A 20,913-nucleotide genomic window follows, 5' to 3' on the forward strand; every position below is an offset into this window, starting at 1 on the left:
ATACCGTGCAAAAATAAAAAAATACCGTCGTAAAATAACCGCCATCGACGCGGTCGTGTACTCGGTGTCGGGTATAGTAGCTGGCGCCGGTGTTATTTTATCCACGGTGACCACGATAGCCCCGATCGCTGTTCCAATCGCTGTCTCCGCAATGACAACAATTGCTGGAGTCGCCAACGCAATCACTAGGAAGATATCATCGTGTTTTCAGAAAAAACTCAACGAGTATACAGTAAAACATCAAATAGTATCCGACGCGTACTCGAAATTATCCGGGTTGATCTCGTTATCGATTGATAATTTGTTCGTATCCGATGTTGAATTCTCCACGATGGTCCAGTTGTATAGCTCCGCGATGTCAAAAATCGAGGATTTTCAACTGGAAGCCAAAACCACCTGGTTGTTAAAATTAGACACTAAAAACAACGAATAATAATAATGTCGCTGAACCCCGAAGGGTCTCAATTACTTCAGCGGATCGCGGAGAACACCACTCCGGTACAAACAAATATGATATCGATAACATCAACGAAACCCGAATTCAGTGTGAACTTCCCATCGCCGGTTCCAGTAAAGGAAATAGCGCTGGCAAAATTGCGAGTATATCACAGTTGGCCTAATATTCGAGCAGACGCATTTAACGGACAACAACCTAATAACTCGCTGGTTTTTGCATGGACAAATAAGCCCGATGGGACCCCAGACTGGAATGAGGTTACAATACCAACTGGGTCATACCAAATAGAACAAATCAATAAAGAATTTCAACGCAGGATAAAATCGATCACAGGAAAAGAATCAAAAATCGCTATTACGGTTCATGAACCGACGTTATCGTCAACGATTGAAATAAACACACCGGGGTATATGGTTGATATTTATAACAGTTCAATAAGAACCATACTAGGTTGGCCTGAGAATCCACCCGCGGACTTGCACACGAATGAGAAATCGTATCATGAGATTAATCCCGGGTATCGAGATAATTTGTCTATTATGAAAAACACGTCATTACCCAGCAGGTTTATATTTCAAGACATGGACACCATGCAGTGGTATTTTCAGTATGACAAAACCCCTGAATCGATCGTCGTATTAACAGTTAATTTAGATGATATCACTAATGCGTTTGCCGAGATTAATTATATTTACCATTCACAACTAGAACAGCTACGGCAAACAAAAGCACGAAAACACGTTGAGGTGTTAAATCAACTCATATCAGACATGGAATATATCAATGAACGAATCGTTAAAACAATATCCGATAACAGCGATGGTAATAAACAAAAACTCCTAACCGAGTATAATATCACAGAAGCCGATTTACCCGATTTAAAGTTTTCAGGATACAACGCACCAGAACTAAGAAAATCTCTTAATGATTTTCTCGGTCCATCAACTAATATCCTCAAACACGATAACGGAGATGGTGGTAGGCATATCGCCCCGTACAACGTAAATATCGCATCGGTGATAGCGATTAATCTAGTGTGTGATGTTATCGAAGGGAGTTACCAGGTAAATACCAAGCAATCAAATCAAGCTCAACAGGGGTATATCCTTTATTCGTTTTCACCAACAGCCCCTCCGGGATTTTTAATCGTTGAGAGTCCGATTAATCCGGTCTATATGCGATGCCATGATCGGTTTTTAACGAGAATTAATTTTAGAATTACCGATCAGTCAAATAACCTAATTGATCTGCAAGAGGAGGAGTTAGTGATCACTCTGTTTGTAAGATCATAGCAGCAGAGGGGGCGATGACATCGACGCGGTCGTCGATGTGCTTACCGGACGCTGACGACGCTGGGGATCGACGCGCAGAAGGTGTTAATTAAACCAAATGACGTTTGGACGATCCCCCAACGACGTCGTCGTTTTTTTTTTACCAGGCGCTGACGACACTAGATCGTTGAGTTGCAGAAAGTAATAATTAAGCAAAATAACGATTGGACAAAATGTCCGATTCGCCCCCTCTGCTGCTTTATGTACATTTTTGACAATTAAAAGTACATGCTTGGGGACATGGTTGCATGTTATGTACATGTTTGACAACTAAAAGTACATGCTTGGGGACATGGTTGCATGTTATGTACATTTTTGACAATTAAAAGTACATGCCTGGGGACATGGTTGCATGTTATGTACATTTTTGACAGTTAAAAGTATATGCTTGCGGACATGGTTGCATGTTATGTACATTTTTGACAGTTAAAAGTACATGCTTCTAGACATTTATCACTCATGATGCATCATCCATCATAACATGTAAAGCAAAATATTCATACCAAAAACAAGGTCAGCATTATAGGTGAAATAGCAGATGAAGTTGTTTTTGCTACATACTTTTGAATCCTGTAGTAAAAATGGCATACTTTGCACGTGTTAATTCCTTTATACTGTCATCACGACATGGAGCAAGGTTTTTGGGTATTTTCCCGTACAGAAAAATCTCACCAGTTCACATGAGCTGCTCATACGCTGCACATGAGAACCTTGTTAGAAATGTATGCAAATTGGGTAGATTTTGCAGGCTCATGTGTGCAGTTTGTTAGATCTTGTGAGCCAAGGAAAAACTAACCTGATTCTCACGTGAGCAGATTTTGCTCACGTGAGAATCTAAATTTTCACATGAGAAAGTAGAACTTTGAAAACATTCTTTTCCATTACATACAACCATGTTTGAAAATAAGGCAGAGTTCTAATTTCTCACATGAGTTATCACATGAGAAACTTGGACTTTGATTCTGATTAAACACTTATTTCAAATTTATTCAAAGTTGGATTTTCTCATGTGAGTTATCACATGAGCAATTTGGACTTAAATATTTTGTGTAAATGTTGAATGTCAAGCATCTCAATTATTGTCAAATAGACATAATTTCTATTTTGCACTTGTTCATGTTGCTTTGTTGTATTTTTTAAATTTTAAAACATCTTCAACTTATTTTCTCACAGTGAGTTTTAATCTTATTTTGACCCAACAGGCTCCTTGTATTTGAACATATTAAGGTTCATTTCACTGTTCATAAAATGAAACAATTCAGAATTAAGGTCTCGTATAACCAGACTACCCATTAAACTTTAACAGCTGTCAAAGAATAGAGTTAATAACTTGCATACTGATCGTGGTTAATGTTTAATAAAGTAATCCGTAAAAAGGTGAAATGTTTCTCTCCCCAAAATACACAGTTTACAAATATAAAAAGGAAATAAAACTTTTGCCCTAAAATGAATCCTATGTTCCATAAACATATGATGCAGCTCCTTTATTCACAAACTTATAAAACCCCACCATAAAATTGTAAAACAAATACATAGCCACATATCTGGAAAAAAAAAACCACCGATGCACAGTTCTTTTTGGCCTAATAAACTCTCAAGTCACTTTCCAGAAAAATTGGAGAATTACATAAACTACGTCGTTTTCTTCCATGCCTAACATTCGCACAAAAAGTCAATACAATCTTATACTTACTGAATTGTGTAATTCGGCTTAGGGGTCGTCCATTTAGTACGTACACAAAAACTGGCAAAACTTGACCCCCCCCCCCCCACGCATGCATACTTTTTTTTTACGCACCCCCCCCCCCGCGTACGTACGCTTGACGCCCCCCTCCCCATATTCTATAAAACGACCTATGTTTAATCCACGCAGAAACCATAAAAGATTAATAATATTAACGTGTTTAATAAAACATTGTCCACCGACGTTGAATGCCTGGCATCAAAGAAATACACAGGGTAACATTAAACATTTTGTCGTGTGTCCGCCAAAATTCAAACGCCAACTGAACAGTCGAACAGGTTACGTATTAGACAAATTATTATCGAGGTTTCACCCCAACCCCGTTTCCTATGCATATGTACATTATCAGTATATAAAAAGAAAAAAAACATGTACTGTACATAAAATTTAATAAATCCGTAAGAAACTACCTAATCCAGTCGTGTTTGGTTGTGTAGCTGTTTCGCACTGTTTTACACGTGTATATTCTTGGCATTGGAAAATTTTGCTTATTTGCAGCCTTTTAAATGTTCTGATCGTGTCATTTCAAAGTTTATAAAAGAAATTTCCTATTGAAATAATCACAAAACAAATCGCTGACGTTTCCGTTAACTTTTTTGTGACCCAGGTTATATAACACGGTGGAAGAATCGGCTTGTTAGAACAGTTAGAGTGTCCTATGGGGCATGGCTCGGCACAAGCTACTGTAAAAACATCAAAATTAACTTGGTCTATATTAATTAACTTATTAATGATATGAATTCACTTATAGCTCAGTTTTTATGAAACATAAGATAATAAATAGCATTTATTTGATAAATAAAATATAACATTAAGAAATACCCGAGTACATGTGTACAAAGGAGTGTAAAACCAGAAGGGCTCGCATCGTTGCTTACAATTTAAATGTCAGTCATACAGTAGTATAAAATAATAAAAGTATTATTTTTATACTAAATGTATGACTGACTTTTATATTGTAATCAATGATACAAGCCCCTATGCGTACAACAACGTGTTTAATAATAATGTACCCTTTATGGTGCCTCAGATAAACTCAACAGAAGCTGGATGTTGACCTACAGTGTACATGTAGAATAGCACTTTTAATCCGATCAGACAGAAATTTACGCGCGGGCCATGTTCTCTTAGCAAGGGCCACGCTGTTTATGAAGAAAGTTATTTAATATTCTCCTGCAACATGTTTGCTCTTAAAACATTCTGACAGCAAGAGTGTGGACATTATTAAAATATAGAAACCAACACCAACATCTAAAGATGTCCACGTCGGTACTGATGTTAATGCCCAGTACGAAACAGAAGACGTCGACGTGCTGTTAGGGAAGATTCAAGGAGTATGAAAGATTGGTTCTTTGCCGAGAAAGAGGTAAGTTACTTTTTCTCATTTCTTTTTACAATTTTCACATATAGAATGATCAAAGTGGATAGCCTGAATCATTGACATTATAAGCATAAGCATAAATTTGCATGGTCGTTTAAAATTGAGCCAAGGGTTTGTTTCAGATTTTATTTAAAGATAATAATTCAGCCTCCTGTTTCTAAAAATGATACCTACACCACACTATCATTGAATATTTAAGCCTTCCACAATTCAACTGTGCAACCATGTCTGGCTCTTACCCCCACCCCCAATAATAATGCGCACGCCTCAGTGAGGAGCACTTGCGTTACCGATTGAAACAATATGTACAAACATAAATGTTCTTCATATTATTTTATTGCTGACTGGGTGGATGAAGATAAGCATACACGAGTGAGAACCAGATGCAGTAGCTTAATTCATGATTTTATTCCTAAAAGATATTTGCCCTGTCTGTCAAATATTTTGATTGGTAAATTTAAAATAGAGATTTAATTGGATAAGGATTACAGCTTTTCTTAATGCTTATATACACTTGTAGACTAGGACTCCTTTGCCAACCAAATCGTTTTCTCATTTCAGTGCATTCTTTCTGTTCTGCATAGATTTAAAAAAAAGATCAATTATACTAATTTTTATCTTTTTACAGATTAAATTTCATGAAGGTCACAAAATTTAATGAACACAACAAAGTTAGCAATTGAAAGAAGTGCAAAACATTGACAGCAACAGGAAGAAGTCAGACAAAACTGCATTGCCATGCTAGAGGAAATTCCAACTCCAGTAAAGGGTATGTATAACTATAAGACGCTTCAAATCTTTTGATGTAATACACATGATAACATATGCATTTCAGGCTCTAAAATTTGACCCCCAATACATTTTTGTTTTTACATATAAAAATTGGAAACCAGATTTTGAATTTCTTTATATATTGCAAATGTACATATTTTGGAAAAATGTATCCTAAAAGTTTTGGAGAAATCTTCCAGATGACTGTTCCAGAAGTAGAGATGTCAATTTTTTGGAAATTTCTAATGTGTACCCATCATTCCTAATGAATGGTTACCAGAGTATACAATCAAAAGGAAATTGTATTAAATGCTTTGCTGTAGGTTCACATGTTCCAACCCCAAAAAGAGCTGTAAGCATAATTATTACTAACATAAGTGGCAAAAATCATAATCTGAGCACAAGTATAAATTACATGCCATTATTACAGAAAACTGTATGAAAAATGTGTATGCAGTTATAATTTTTGTCACAAATCAGCTGAACTCGTGTGGATTAGTAGTATGGATGAGAATAGACACAAAAGAAATTGATAAATTATTTGTGCATAACAGTCATTTTGACTAGTGTACATGTCTACAGTAACTTTCGTGAATCGTCATAAAGTCCATAAATGTTGATTGTTGTATTATCCTCAACCTGCCATATGGTTCATCCCATAACGACAGTCCAGTGCAACATGTTTTTAAGTTTAACAAAATCTCTTTTCTCTAACATTTTTCAGTTACATAACATCCATCAATTGCATTGATACATCCCGGGTTATTTTTGTTGTTGTTTTTTCTTCTTTTTTTAAAAATGATATCTGGTGCCATTTATTTTCTATTTAAGCTGGAATGCTATGTGTGTAGTATCATAATAGAATGAATCTAGGGCAAATGGTTTCACATTCAAGAACCTGTCTGTTTTCTTGGAACTGTTTGATGTAAAATTCATGCAGAAGTTACAAATGCATCAATTTTTATTTGATTTTTTCAAAACTGTTATTAAGTAGCAAACTTTTTTTTATCTTTATATTTCAATCTGTATAGTTGTCCATTTCATTCATTTTTTTGTCCTAACAAGGTGGTATAAGAAGTGCATGTTACAGTAGCCATGTTAAACCAGACATTCATATTGTGCTTAAATTTATTTGACCCAGATAATGTCACCAGGATCTGAAAACAAGAGTGTTTTAAGTCGTGAGAAGATTGGCACATGAGCCATGGACAGGCATGAAGTTAGGATGGTCAGGCTTGAAATATCAGCGTTGATTCTTAAATAGGTCACTTGAGAAAGGATTGTATTATTATACAGACCACGTATGACAAGTAAATTGTAAGCAACCATATGAGCCCCTGTGAACACTTTTCTTTTAACGGGTACCCAATTGTTTGTTTTATTACCCAGGTTATTATCTATGGGAGAATACCCGGGTACACATTGGCATCTTTATCCAGAAGTAGTCAAATTTGGAATATGCAACATGACTTGCAGGTATCTCATTAACAGTGCAGTTCATATGTTTGCTACTGAACTATGGTAATTCTATTGGTAGAGCTATTTGACTCTTAGTCCAAAGGATGAATTTTCAGACTGGGTTGGCTGCATAAGTGTGTCCTTGGGAAAACAGTTGGCTCCTATTTTCACAGTGTGTTAAAGTGCCATCTAATCCAAACTACAATTATGTATTTTGCCTTTACCTTGTAAAACGAATCTTTTAAAATCAACCTTACATAATGTCTCAAATGCTATGATCAGAAGAAAAAACACTTCTACCAACTTTTCATTTCCATTTCAGGTTTCATTTTTCAACAGTTCAAAACTGAGCCTGCTAACTTAAATTCATTGGTCAACAGGAAGTGCATTGATTCGAAGAGAACAATCTCCAAGTGAAAATATTGTTGCAGACTGGCAGATAATGAAATTCAGAAGCAGGAATGTCAATTACACGTTTTGTTTGCTTCGAATTTTCTGGAACAGTGAAGAATGGTCTTCATGTCAAGCAAATTTCCAGCAGTATCTTTCATTATGACCTTAAAGTGTTTAGAATAAATGTGATGTATTAATATAACAGGTACATACATACATACATACATACATACTCTAGTTGTCTTACCTTTTTAAAAGATCACTAATCGAACTCAAATTATATGCTTATGATTACTAGATTTGAATATTGATCTTACTCTGTTTAATTCTTGTATTCAATAAAAACTAAATACTATAGTTGTTTTTTGTTGTTTTTGCTCACGTGAGCAAGATATTGCTCTTGTTAACAATTCCTGCACATGTGATTTTCTTATTACAATCTATTTGCTCATGTGAGTTCTACCTAATTTGCATGTTAAATTGCACATGAGACTAACCTGAGTTAGATCTCACATGAGAATCTCATGTGCAGAAGGGTAGGCAGTTTTGGTGTGGGTACCTTTAGGTTGAGATCACAGTGAACTATGTATGCATTCCATTGACCCATATCTAATGCATGCATTCCTTTGTACATGAATATATTTTTAATCCTTTCAAAAGTGCTTCCTAGAAAATGGCACAGAATTACTGTAAACATAGGCCAGACTTTACTTTTTATGTGAACATGAACAGGTTTGACATGTGTCAGGGGTTGGAAAAGTTCAGCTTAATTAGTAAAATTCAGACCATGTGTCACATAATTTTTCTTTTGCAAAATTCTTTAAAACAAACATTATGTTATTTCAGTTGAACATAATATGTTGATAGGTTAAGATCTAGTCTGAGCCTGTGATGTCCATGAGCAACAGGTTACATCCTAAACAGTTTCCTATTGAAAGTGCCTATTTTTCTGTCTCCATAACACAGTATTTGCTCACCAAGGTTCCCTGGAAATTTGTAATTAATGAGCTTGATAGCTCAGTTATATTTAATTTTAAATAACTCATTTGTGCTTGCAACCCAACTCGTTTGGTCTCACTTTGCTAATGTTGGATTCCTGTTCAATAACAGCTTTGATGTTATTGTCAGAGATGACATGAGTAATATGATGTGTAATCATTTTCATATAAATAATGACACTAACAACCTGCAAGTCACATATCTGAGGATCCGTTTGTTTGGAAATGTAGTGTTGCAAACACATGTTGGGGGTGCCAGAATATGGACTTTTTAATAGGCAGTCTTGCAAACACATGTTGGTGCCAAAATATGGACTTTTTAATAGGCAGTTGGCCCTTATGTCAACCCTCATTGGGGTGAAATCAGCAACTTGAACTAAACAAGATCTACATGTAGGTGGTTTTCAGTTGTGTACAATTAAAAGTTAATGCATAGTTTTGACAGTTAAGTGTGCTTCAACTCTATCAGTTTGTTCATTTGAACCATGAATGCAACCATATTATAAGCGACTTAGCCTTCTATTAGGAACATTCCAAACTGTGACTATGACCTATATTATAAGTGACTTAACCTCTGTTAGGGACAGTAGTGAAGGGAGTCTGTTCACATATAATGGAAATCCCAGTCAGAAAGGTTGTGGGCACATTTACAAACAAGGTTTTTCAGATCCCCCTGGGCACGTTTACGGACAATGGGAATTTAACTTGGCGAATATTGGGGCTGTTTACAAACAAGGGAAAGTGAAGTTGTTGTATGGGGCAATAGGAATGGAACAGTTAAGGTGACGTCACGCTACTGAAGATTGGTAACAATGAGGCAAGGGCTGACCTCAATTAGGCCAAAGAGCAGGAAAAAATCCTAGAACACTTCGCAGGACATAGACGTATATAGCACTTAGAACATACATACATACAGACATAGATTGATGGACATCAATCTATCACACACACAACTATACTACTGACCAAAACAAATTTTTGGTAGGAAAGCTAATCTTTTCAAGGCATATGAGTGGCTCTGAAGAAGGGCCCTTGGTTTTCTTCTTCTTGTTCTTCTAATTTCTTCTATTCCTCTACCCATCTTATTTTCAGCCCTACACTCTTTGTCTTCTCCTTTTTTATTGTCCTCCTCTTCTTCCTTCTCCACTATTCTTCTTTTTCTCTGTTCATTCTCCTCTTCTTTTTCAATCTTAGCATTCCATGCTGTCATCCTCTCTTTGTCTTCTGTAGCTTCCTTTTCTTCTTTTATCATTTCTCTTAGTTTTTCTTTTGCCTTTTTTAAATTATTCCTTTCCATTTTCAACATGTGTGACTATAGCCACCATTCTCTATTCTGTTCAGTAACCCTTCTACCACGTCTGTGGTATCCACAACTTCCTGCAATTTCTTCATTTTGTCAAGTTGGTTCATTGCCATCTTGGTTTATTCTGTGTAGAATGGTGCGAATAAAGGATGCTTGACTTTATGTGTCAAACACGGTGGACGTGAAGGAAAACATCCCTTGCACTCACTTCACATTATTTACTATGCACACAACTTACTATAACTCATACAAACCCCGTATCTACTATCCACATATGGGAAGAAGAAAAAAACAATTATATTCTATCCACAAACCCCCAAATATACTATCCACATATGAGGAGAGGAAAAAACAATCATAAATATACTATCCATACAGGGGAGGAGGAAAAAATAACCCACAATATCTACTATCAACACAAACCTACAAACACAATATCTACTATCTACACAGAAGGGAAGGGGGGGAAAAAACAATATCTGCTATTCACAAATCCCAAATCTACTATCCACACACAGGAGTGAAGGGAAGAAAAAAACACAACTACTATCACAATAATGTATGTGAATGCATACAAACACACACTCTACTATCCGCAAAAAACATGCTCACACATACATACACTATCACATCAGTAAAGGAGTGAGTGTTTATTATCACATTACTTCACATTCATACAAATTCGCAATTGATCAGTCTCTCTTTTCTAGAGATCTTTTTAGCTGGGAAAAGGGCTGTTGTTTTTGGAACTTCAGATGCACCTGTTAGTGATGACACCTCCCAGGCTGGGCTCCACGCACACATCGCCTACTCCCAAATCACAGTTGTGGTTGGGAGTGCAGAGGAAGCTTGATTGGCCTCAGAAGCCCAATCTTCCATCTCTGGAATAGTGAAGGCTTCCCTCCATCTCCTATGCCACACGTGGGGATGATGTTGCTCTCACAACTCCTCCCAGTTTTACATCTGGGTGATCATGGCTCTTGGTACTGGCGGCAGAGGTTGTGGTTGATGTATGTGACTGTGGTGCTGGTACTCTCTGTGGAGGTGTACTGACCATAGGTTTTACCTCACACAGTGGTCTCAGCATGAGGTGAGGTAGGATCCTTTCTTCCTTGTCTTTCTTTTTTCTTCTCTTATTCAACCCTGGCACTTTCCTGGATTGCCTCCATGGTCAGTTCATCCAGCAGGCACCGGGTGTACTCCAGGTGCATCTGAAGTTCCAGAAGCTTGGTGAGAATGCTGCTCATTTCTTCACAGTTGATCAATTGACGATGGGTAGCCAGACTGATGTGCGCTTCCTTTATATGTGTCAAGCTTGAACATGAAGGAAAACATCTCGTTACCAAAACTTACAAGACCCATATTATCACAAAAAACATGTAACACACAGAATCTAAAAAAACACTCACTTTTTGCTTACAAACGCTAATTACAAACATATGCAGACTATATTTTGACAGGCTATGGAAACGAAGTGCTTATAGACACACTTCTGTCTTTTTAACTTAATAACATACAATTGGCAATTGAACTAGTATCTCTTTTCAAGAGTATTAGGGTAACCCTGAAAAGGGCTGTATTTTGTGGACAGGGAGTTATGGTCTTTTATTGTCCAAGATTGCATCCCCATCTGGAGACAGGCTTTACTACAGGATAGGGTCTGCTTCTTCAGAAAGAGAAGAACTCTTTCATATCTACACGGCAGTCGACAGATCCTCTAATTCCTGCTGTTGCTGCTGCTGCTGCTGCTCTCTCTGCTTCTAAAGTCTGTGCTTCTCTGTCCATTCTTCTTTCTTTTTCTTGATTTCCTCTCTGAAGAGCTCTTCTATCAGGTCTTCGGTCACATTTAACATCCTGACATTCTCTATCTCTTCAGGTTTGGGTAAATTTACGCAAGCTTCATTCAGCTTAGCTAGTCTTGAACACATCTTCATAGGAGGATGAGTCAACAATGGACTGGAGACTGTTTCACTTTATATGGTAAAAGTGCAAACGCAATAGAAAACATCCATATGATTGTTTATTGGGTTGGAACGCTATGGTAGTTTGATTTGAGGTTGAGGAATAGAGAGAAGTCAAAGAGCATGTACTTGAACTAAGTTTACATTGTATAAAAGAGTTTGGTAATCAGATAGGAATTCTTTGCAGTATGTCTACCTTGTAGTAAAAAGAATGAGTCACAACAAACCAATCCTTCTCACCAATGCCCAGTTTAACAATGTCTGACCACTGGAACACTTTCATCTGAATCAGTCCTCTTATAGCATTCAGGTACTGGTTGTTTAAACATCAGTGACATGATGGATGCAGTTATTCTTTGCATTTCACTTGTATTTTGACCAGTTCTCTGTAAATGCGTCCTCTAAACTCTACCGACAAACCACAAATGTTTTCTTGTAAAGTATCCATGATCATGTCAGTAAGTACTTATATCCACATGGGGTCACTTTTAATTGTCCTTATTTTATTTAAAATCTTCTCCTGGAGCGAAAGTAATGGACATAGTGAGTAATTTCTGACCACTGCCGTTCAAGGTTAGGGTCAAGAATTCCAAAAAAATCTTCTAATGTAAATGGTCTAAAGTGGAATAATTGGATGAATGCAGACTTAATCCTGAGAAATCTGATGCGTTTGGTGACTTTTGTCACTTTCCTCTTGTGAATTTCTTGACACGTTTTCTACAGTCACCATTTGAGATTTTGCTCTGGCAAGTCCCTGCCAGACTATCTTGTAGATCTTCTCTTGCAATTCATTTGGTAATCCTTGAATAATATTTTTTAAATGGAGTTAAAATACTTGTATCAGTGTTGTCCAACATTTGACTCCTAGCTAGCCAAGCTGGTTTCTTAAACGACATGGTATGCCACTTCAGTGACTAGGGTCCCCCTAAAGGCAGGTAGTGACATTGCGACGACCATAAGGCATGTTCTAAGTAAGCCGAATCTTTCTGCTCCCACTAATGAAGTGACACACTGCAACTGAAGCACTTGACTTGATTCCCTGTGCCCAAGTAGATAAATCCAGCTCTGGCTAATTCTTTGGAGGTAGGTCCACCCAGACATTTAGGCCATTTTCCTTGGAACGTTTGAAATTGACTTTTAAAGTCACAGTATTCAGGCAAACGCACAGGAAACGAATATTCGTCTTTCACAGCTTCGTTTTGATGAGGGTATGGTGAAATCTGCGGGAGTTTACTTAGGATTACATGACATATGTAGGGAGGTAGCTGCATGGTTTCACATGGAGGATGAAATTGACAGTGAAAACCAGTAAAGAGTCCATGATAACAAGTGGCATTGCTTTCGCATCCATCAGGTTTGACACACACAGCATCACATTCCATGGTAGGTATTGTAGTAGTCATAGCAAAGTTCCCATGATGTGGTACTGAATTGCTGAGGTCACAGCATACGGCATTGTTCTCATTGCAAGGCACAGCATCGCACTTCACTTGAGAGTCACCGAACTTGAATGATGTCTGTTTAAAAGTATTCATCTTTCTTGCTTTGTCTTGGTAGTTACAATGAACTATCAGTCTTGGGCATTGTATCTTTTTATATCTGACCAATATCGATATGTCCGTACGGTAAAGTGAAGTGGTTGGGAAGCCGCACTCGCTTCTGGTACACGATTTGATACACTTTTTCCAAAGGTCAACTGACGATTTGGTGTGTGAGTAAATGTACAATCTTGTGCGGTTCATGGGTGGACATTTTAAAGTTTCCATCCTGTCCAGATTGCAAGGCTTCTTTCAGTACGCCAAAGTTCACAGCTTGACTGGTCTGATAATTGTGAGTCAATCCTTTCACTTTACACTCAGTGTGCACTTCTCCTTGTGGGTCACGGTATTCATAGCTGTAATATTTAGGACCCCCAGTAGCAAATCTTAGGATCTTGTCATCAGGGTGCTCATCTGTCCAGGCTCCTAAATGGTCTCCGACTTTAGGGTAACAGTGACCCAGGCGATCGATTTAGATGCAACTGTCCATGTCAAAATACAGGACACGATCTCCTAACAGTTCTAAAACTTTGTACAATTTTAAGCAAGCATGAGGTGTCATGTAAGCTGCAATGATGACATTTCCAGATTTGTTGGCTTGTACAAAGTCCATTTCTTACTCGTAATTGATAAAGTCCTCACAAATGATGTCCACATGTTTCACGTATTTGGTTTTGTCGTTAATCGTATGGAAGTACCAGGAAGGTTTGGATAAACACTCCGTCTTGGGTAAACATGATTGTTGCAATTTAACATCACTTTGGCAAACAATCACTTTCCTTCATTTTTCTCCATGTGGTCTAAAACGATGCCTTCTTGCTTCTAGTTTTTCTCTTTAAATTTCTTTTCATCTTCAGGAGTGTGGCACCAGGAAGGATAGCCGCTTGCTTCTTGCTTCAGTTTCAAAAACATATCCACTTAGTCTGCAAACATGCTTTTCTGTGTCTTGTCACCCTTGTGGTACTGTTCTGTCTTGGGAAAGTGGTAAATTTGTGCACTTTTAACAGTTGGTATCCCAGGTCTAGAGATTCGAACAATTCCATGCTGACCCACGTTTCCGTCAGCGCTTTCTTCCTGTGTGTGCTGACAAGGTTCTTCTTGGTTGCATGTTTCGGCACAAGGGAAACATCAGTTTTCCTTGGCAATGGTGAGGTAAAACGGGATGGTACAAATCCATGGGAGGCAAGACTTTACGTTTAATCAAGCCTTCATATTGTCGAATGTTGTCCAAGTTGATGTGTTCCATCAGCAATTGCAGGTGCCCTGCGGGAAAGTGAAAATATTTGCACACATATGGATACAGTGAACATGTGTCCAAGTATTTGATTTCATTTCCTTTCTCTTCATCAGTGTGGTACAGCAAACAGGTGGCATTCGTCCATCCTCCATACAAACTGTCTCGTGGGTTCAAAGGATCCACCAACTTGTAACTTTCCATGATGCGTTTAAACTCAGGATCGGTTTTCAAATGGTGATCGTACTTGTGTTCCCAAATTTCTACAACTTGGTATCCTTGCTCTTCTAACTTCAACTGCTGCTGACCTGTGGCCTTGTACAGATCTTCAAGGTCCATTGTAAAAACTGATTTTTGGTACCATGTTGAGTGTAGTAAAGGGGACATTCGTGAAATAAGCATCCGTTAAACTCGCACATGATCTGAGGGTTTTCTAAGTCCCAGCCTTCCACCAAATACGTTCTGATGGTCTTTTCGCCTCCTCCGTTGTGGGCATGTTGGATCCATTTGTCTTCCTTGTTGCACAAGTAATGTAGCCAGCGTAGGGCTTTTACCAAGTATTGTTCATTTGACAAAGTTGGTCGTTTGAGGGCTGATGACATCCAGTGTGTTTTCAGATATGAATCTTTGGCAGTACACTAAGGAACACGCTTTGGCAATGGTGCAGGCTTCTTTCAAATGATCGATACCTCCATGTTCCATGATCAGTTCTCGAAATTGTCCACGTCGGAACGACAATACTTTAACATTTATTCCTGAGAGTCGAAGGGGTCCAAGGCGTAAGCCTGGTACCAAGCGTAGAAAGCTTCTCGTTTGGTGCGCATGTTGTTGGGGTCGTAGTCGTGAGTTTTGGTATTGAAAAAGTGCGGAAAATAACCTTGCATCTTTAGATTTTGTTGGTGAAAAAAGTGCGCTGATAAGCAGGGCAATGCACTTGTTCTTGTCGTTCATCAGGATCAGGAACAGGACATAATCAGCTTTAACTGCCTTATCCCTTTGCCATGACCAAGGCCTACTTCTGGACTTGTTCCTGATGTTGATTTGATAGAAATCACTAGGGTGGGTATGTCAGGTGTAATAACAGGTTTGGTCTGTTTGGCTCAGGAAGGTCTTTTCCTCCTGGGTCGTAATAAAAAAGTCTGATATATTTGTTTCAGGCTCCTTAACTCTGCTAAAATATCTAAGAGTACTCTCTCTGACTTTCACTGTCCTCCTTCTGCCTTAGACCTTGCTTCTTCTCTGCTGCTTCATCTTCCTGTTGTTTCCTTCTTGCCTCTTCTTCTTGCTGTTGCTGTTGAAGGAGAATAGCTTGTTCTGCTTCTTTCTGCTGCTGTAAAATTTCTCCAGTTTATCTTTCTGTCTCTGTTTAAAATCCTCAATGTGTGGTAAGGAAGGGGAAGGTCGTGAAGGTGCTGGTACAGGAACAAATTCTTGCGAAGAAGAAAGGAAATTGAGTAAATCCCAATTAAAATAGGTCTCTTCTGGAAGTAAGACTGTGTTGACTTTGGTAGCTGTTGCAATACCATCGCTTCTTGTCTCCTCTGCTGGTGCACCCCAATTCATCGTCTTAGTTTCCATCATGTTGAAACCAGCTTGGGTTAAGAGTGAATTTTGACAGGCAACTATACCTGTACTTTGATGTGTAATTGCCTTTCACTCCATATTAGCTTGATTACTGTATTTTTGGAAAACTGGGTGTAAGGTCACTTAGAGTAAACTACAGCTCATTTTTTATGCTATTTACATAATTTTTGAAGCTTTATTTCTGAAACTTCATTATTTTATTTTGGATTTATCATTAAAGTTTAGTGCAGTGGCACCCATGATTCGAATCCAAAGGATGTACTTCATTCAGCGAAATGTACTTCATTCAGCACGTCTTCAAACTTATAGGACACACGGTACTAATTCAACTCCAATAGTAGACATATGGAAACACCATCATATTCAAAATTCAATAACTTAAAATTTCTGGGTGCTGATGATGAGACCTATAATTCTCCATGCACATCTAACCTTGGTGCAAGCTTATGTGTGGAGAACACCATATGACCCACGGCATTTTCTTTACATCCATGTGCATGAATTATCCATGCACATCTAACCTTGGTGCAAGCTTATGTGTGAAGAACACCAAATGACCCACGGCATTTTGTTTACATCCAAAATCACATGCAAACCATTAAAAAAAGACTCCATTATGATTGTCATATGCAAAAACCACCAAAATGATATTCTGGATACACATGGTAACCATGGAAACAGCAAGCTCCTATTATGGTATAGGTCACATATAGGACACACGGTACTAATTCAACTCCAGTAGTAAACATATGGAAACACCATCATATTCAAAATTCAATAACTTAAAATTTCTGGGTGCTGATGATGAGACCTATAATTCTCCATGCACATCTAACCTTGGTGCAAGCTTATGTGTGGAGAACACCATATGACCCACGGCATTTTGTTTACATCCATGTGCATGAAACACATTATTGATTCTGCACCAAATGAATCAGGTGCTACTTTTGTTATTGAGTACTCCAGAGGCGAGCCTGTAAGAATGCTAAAATTGCATCAGTAGAAATTTGTTTATATTTTTTAAAAATTACATATAGGATAAGCTCTCAAAAGATATTTTTACTAAAATTTTAATTTTCATTATTAACCAATTATGGACCACCAAACCCGTAAATATTTCTTAACCCATTTCTAGACTGGTTCACAGTTCTTCCATATAATTAGTACCATGTGTCCTATAATGTACATGCGGTAGTGCCACTATATAAATATGCTCACTTGCCTTATTGCAAACATTGAATCAAACCCTATTGTTGTTCATTGTTGTCGTACTGGGATAATATTTAATGAGGTATGAACACTTTCAAGACAGAATCAAAATGTAATTCCTAGTACACTGATATAAAATGTCTAATGCAGTACAAACAATAATCAAGTCAAAAGGGGAGCTAGTATTTAAACAACCTGCGAATGCTCAGTTCTTGTCATCGTCCGGTTAAGTTTTGCACAAATCTGAAATAGGCAAAAACAATAAGAAGAATAGAAAATTCAGTTAATTTCTTTCTGTGTAATAATTGTGCATTCAAACCTTGACAGTTATACGCAGTGGCATAACTATCTCACCACGGGCCCCACAGCATACTATTTGAACTCCCCCCTTCTACTGTAACTTTATTTTCATTTTTTTTCCTGGGTGGGTGGGCAGGTTCATCAACCCTTACCATCAGCATCACTGGCCCCCATGTACCTGTTACCACAGTAGTTATGCCACTGGTTATATGGGTAATTTTTGCTAATGTAAGTTTGCCTAAATAAATGCAGTTAGAACTTACTGGGTGCATCTTGTGATGTCGTCTCGGACTTTTGGCTTGGCTTGTATTGCACTGTTTAGATTTTATACCTCATCGATTTGGTGGGTTGGCTTATTCGCAAACAGGTTTATATGCGAGTATATACAGTAACCTTCTATTAAGTTGTTCCAAACCATGAATGCGACCCATGTTATTAGTGACATAGGCTTCCATTAAGGACATTACAAACCATGAATGCGACCACATTATAAGCGACTTAACCTTCTATTAAGGATGTTCCAAACGATGAATGCGTCCCATATTATGAGTGACTTGTGCTTCCTTTAAGGACATTAAAAACCATGAATGCGACCATATTATAAGCGACATAACCTTTTATTAGGGATATTCCAAACTATGAATGCGATCCATATTATGAGTGACTTAACCTATAATTAGGGAAGTTCCAAACTATGAAAGTTACCATATTATAAATGAGGTAACCTTGTATTGAGAGATGTTCCAAGCCATGAATGTGATTCATTTTATAAGTGAGATAACCTTGTATTAAGGTATATCCCAAATCATGAATGTGACCCATATTATTCATTATAAGTGAGGTAACCTTTAATTAAGGTATATCCCAAATCATGAATGTGACCCATATTAATCATTATGAGTGAGGTAACCTTGTATTAAGGTATATCCCAAATCATGAATGTGACCCATATTATTCATTATAAGTGAGGTAACTTTGTATTAAGGTATATCCCAAATCATGAATGTGACCCATATGATTCATTATGAGTGAGGTAACCTTGTATTAAGGTATATCCCAAATCATGAATGTGACCCATATTAATCATTATGAGTGAGGTAACCTTGTATTAAGGTATATCCCAAATCATGAATGTGACCCATATTATTCATTATAAGTGAGGTAACCTTGTATTAAGGTATATCCCAAATCATGAATGTGACCCATATTAATCATTATGAGTGAGGTAACCTTGTATTAAGGTATATCCCAAATCATGAATGTGACCCATATTATTCATTATAAGTGAGGTAACCTTGTATTAAGGTATATCCCAAATCATGAATGTGACCCATATGATTCATTATGAGTGAGGTAACCTTGTATTAAAGCATTGGGCTCGGCCAATGTGGTTATGTGAGAAAGCTTGCTGTAGCTTCTTGTGGGTTGGTGCTTCTTTCTGTGGTTTGCCCAGGTTCTTCCTCCACTATTTATTCTGGCCACCATGTATAACATATCTTGTGCTGAAACAATGGCGTTAAACCCTATAACAGCAACAACAACAACTTTCTATTAATATATGTTTCAAACCATGAAAGTGACCCATATTTTATGTGAGGTATCCTTGTTTTGAGGAATGTTTCAAACTAGGGCTTATCATAATAAAACATTTAAAAAAAAAATACAAAATAAGGTATTTAATGATGTGAAATCGTATTATCATTGGTTCTGTTTAACTTATAACTAGCATAATGTGATCACTTTCATGTAGTGGTGACAACAAGAACATTTAAACAAAACAGAATCTAGGACCATACCTGATACCAGTGCTATAAGATGAACAGGGTGATACAGTGGCAGACTTTATGTTAAGGGATCACTGTGTTATGTACCATATTTACTCACTTTTAAGAAGAGTCCAGCTACAAACTGCTCAAGCCCAGATCTGCCATTGCATCATGTACCGGCAGATTACGGGTCCAGAATATGAATTAAAATCGATTCACTGAAGACTTTGTGTTATTTTCAGGGTCAAGGAAACATTGAACATGTGATAGAAGCACCAAACCGTAATGAGATGAGATCATGGTTAACAGAGTTAGGGAGTTGTATCGGCCCTGAATGTCCACAATTAGATCCTGTGGAAAATGACCAAGTGGGACCTATGTAAGTATAAAGTGACGCCTGTTGTAAAAGACACCCATAAACAGATGACTAGTATCTGGAATCTCCAATGACTGTCCTCAGATCAATACTTTTCTTTATACAGGACACCTGTCTGATAAAGACAGTATATTCTTATATTTCAAGATTGCATTTTTTTATTGTATCCCACTAGGGGACTTCACCATAATACTTTTGCCTTCTGCACCTTGTTCCTGGAAAGATACTTCTAATGCCCATATCAAATGGGTTCGGTAGGCACATCCTACATGCTTCTGTAAAGATATGCACCAAATTATAAATGACAACTATAAGCATTGACAATATGTGAGCAAAATTATCCTGATCTTTAATTGGTTTTCACAATATCATTGAAAATGTCCAGATGATATACATGAATACTGGAATCATTAATTGGTTGGAAATGCAACATGAAATGATTTTTTTTTTTTTCACCAAAGATTATGAAGCACATTTTGATTACCCTCCAAATGAATAAACTGATCAAATAATTAACATCTTTCAAATTATACATACCATATTGAAACTTTGGGTTGATTTCTTATGTCTCTAATCAAACTGAATTTGGTATATCCGTAGCTAATGATAATATACATATTCAGAACTTAACTTTTAAAGACATATTGACAGTATTGTCTTGACACGCCATTACACACATACACGCAACACACACACATGCCAACCATGCTGCTTTGACATAATCATTACGCTTTTTTCATCAAAATTGTTTTTGTCATTTTATTATCATCTCATTAATTACACTCACAAATTTGAGAATATTTATAAAAAGGGAACTACTGCATAAGAAAAGCTTACTTTCCTTATTTGATATTTATAACAACTGTTGATGACCTATTTAGAATAAAACAGACGGGTTACTTCAAGAGCGAACTTTGCCTAAGAGATTCATTTTATTGATGACTGTGAACCAGTCTATATTTTTAAAGAAAACGTCACTAGATGTTAAGTGAAATGTTTATGGTGTGAGTTGCGATGTTATATGATGGAAAATGTTAGAGTAGATGGATTTTTTCAAACTTCAAAGCATGTCAGATCAGAAAAAGTGATAAATCAACACTGCATTACAA

General features: G+C 37.3%; 1 protein-coding gene across 2 annotated transcripts in view; it reads left to right on the forward strand.

The window, feature by feature from the left end:
* The window catches only part of LOC149775530 (SH2B adapter protein 2-like), a 106,176-nt gene that overhangs the window by 63,236 nt on the left and 22,027 nt on the right, over positions 1-20,913 (forward strand). For both annotated transcript variants that reach the window (XM_089943825.1, XM_089943824.1), the window contains exon 3: positions 19,671-19,807. In XM_089943825.1, coding sequence (XP_089799951.1) covers positions 19,671-19,807 — 137 coding nt within the window. The remainder of the gene's footprint in view (positions 1-19,670; positions 19,808-20,913) is intronic.

This window comes from Sinohyriopsis cumingii, chromosome 19 (genome assembly GCF_028554795.1).
Source record: "Sinohyriopsis cumingii isolate HCF-2022 chromosome 19, ASM2855479v2, whole genome shotgun sequence".
Lineage (NCBI taxonomy): Eukaryota > Metazoa > Mollusca > Bivalvia > Unionida > Unionidae > Sinohyriopsis > Sinohyriopsis cumingii.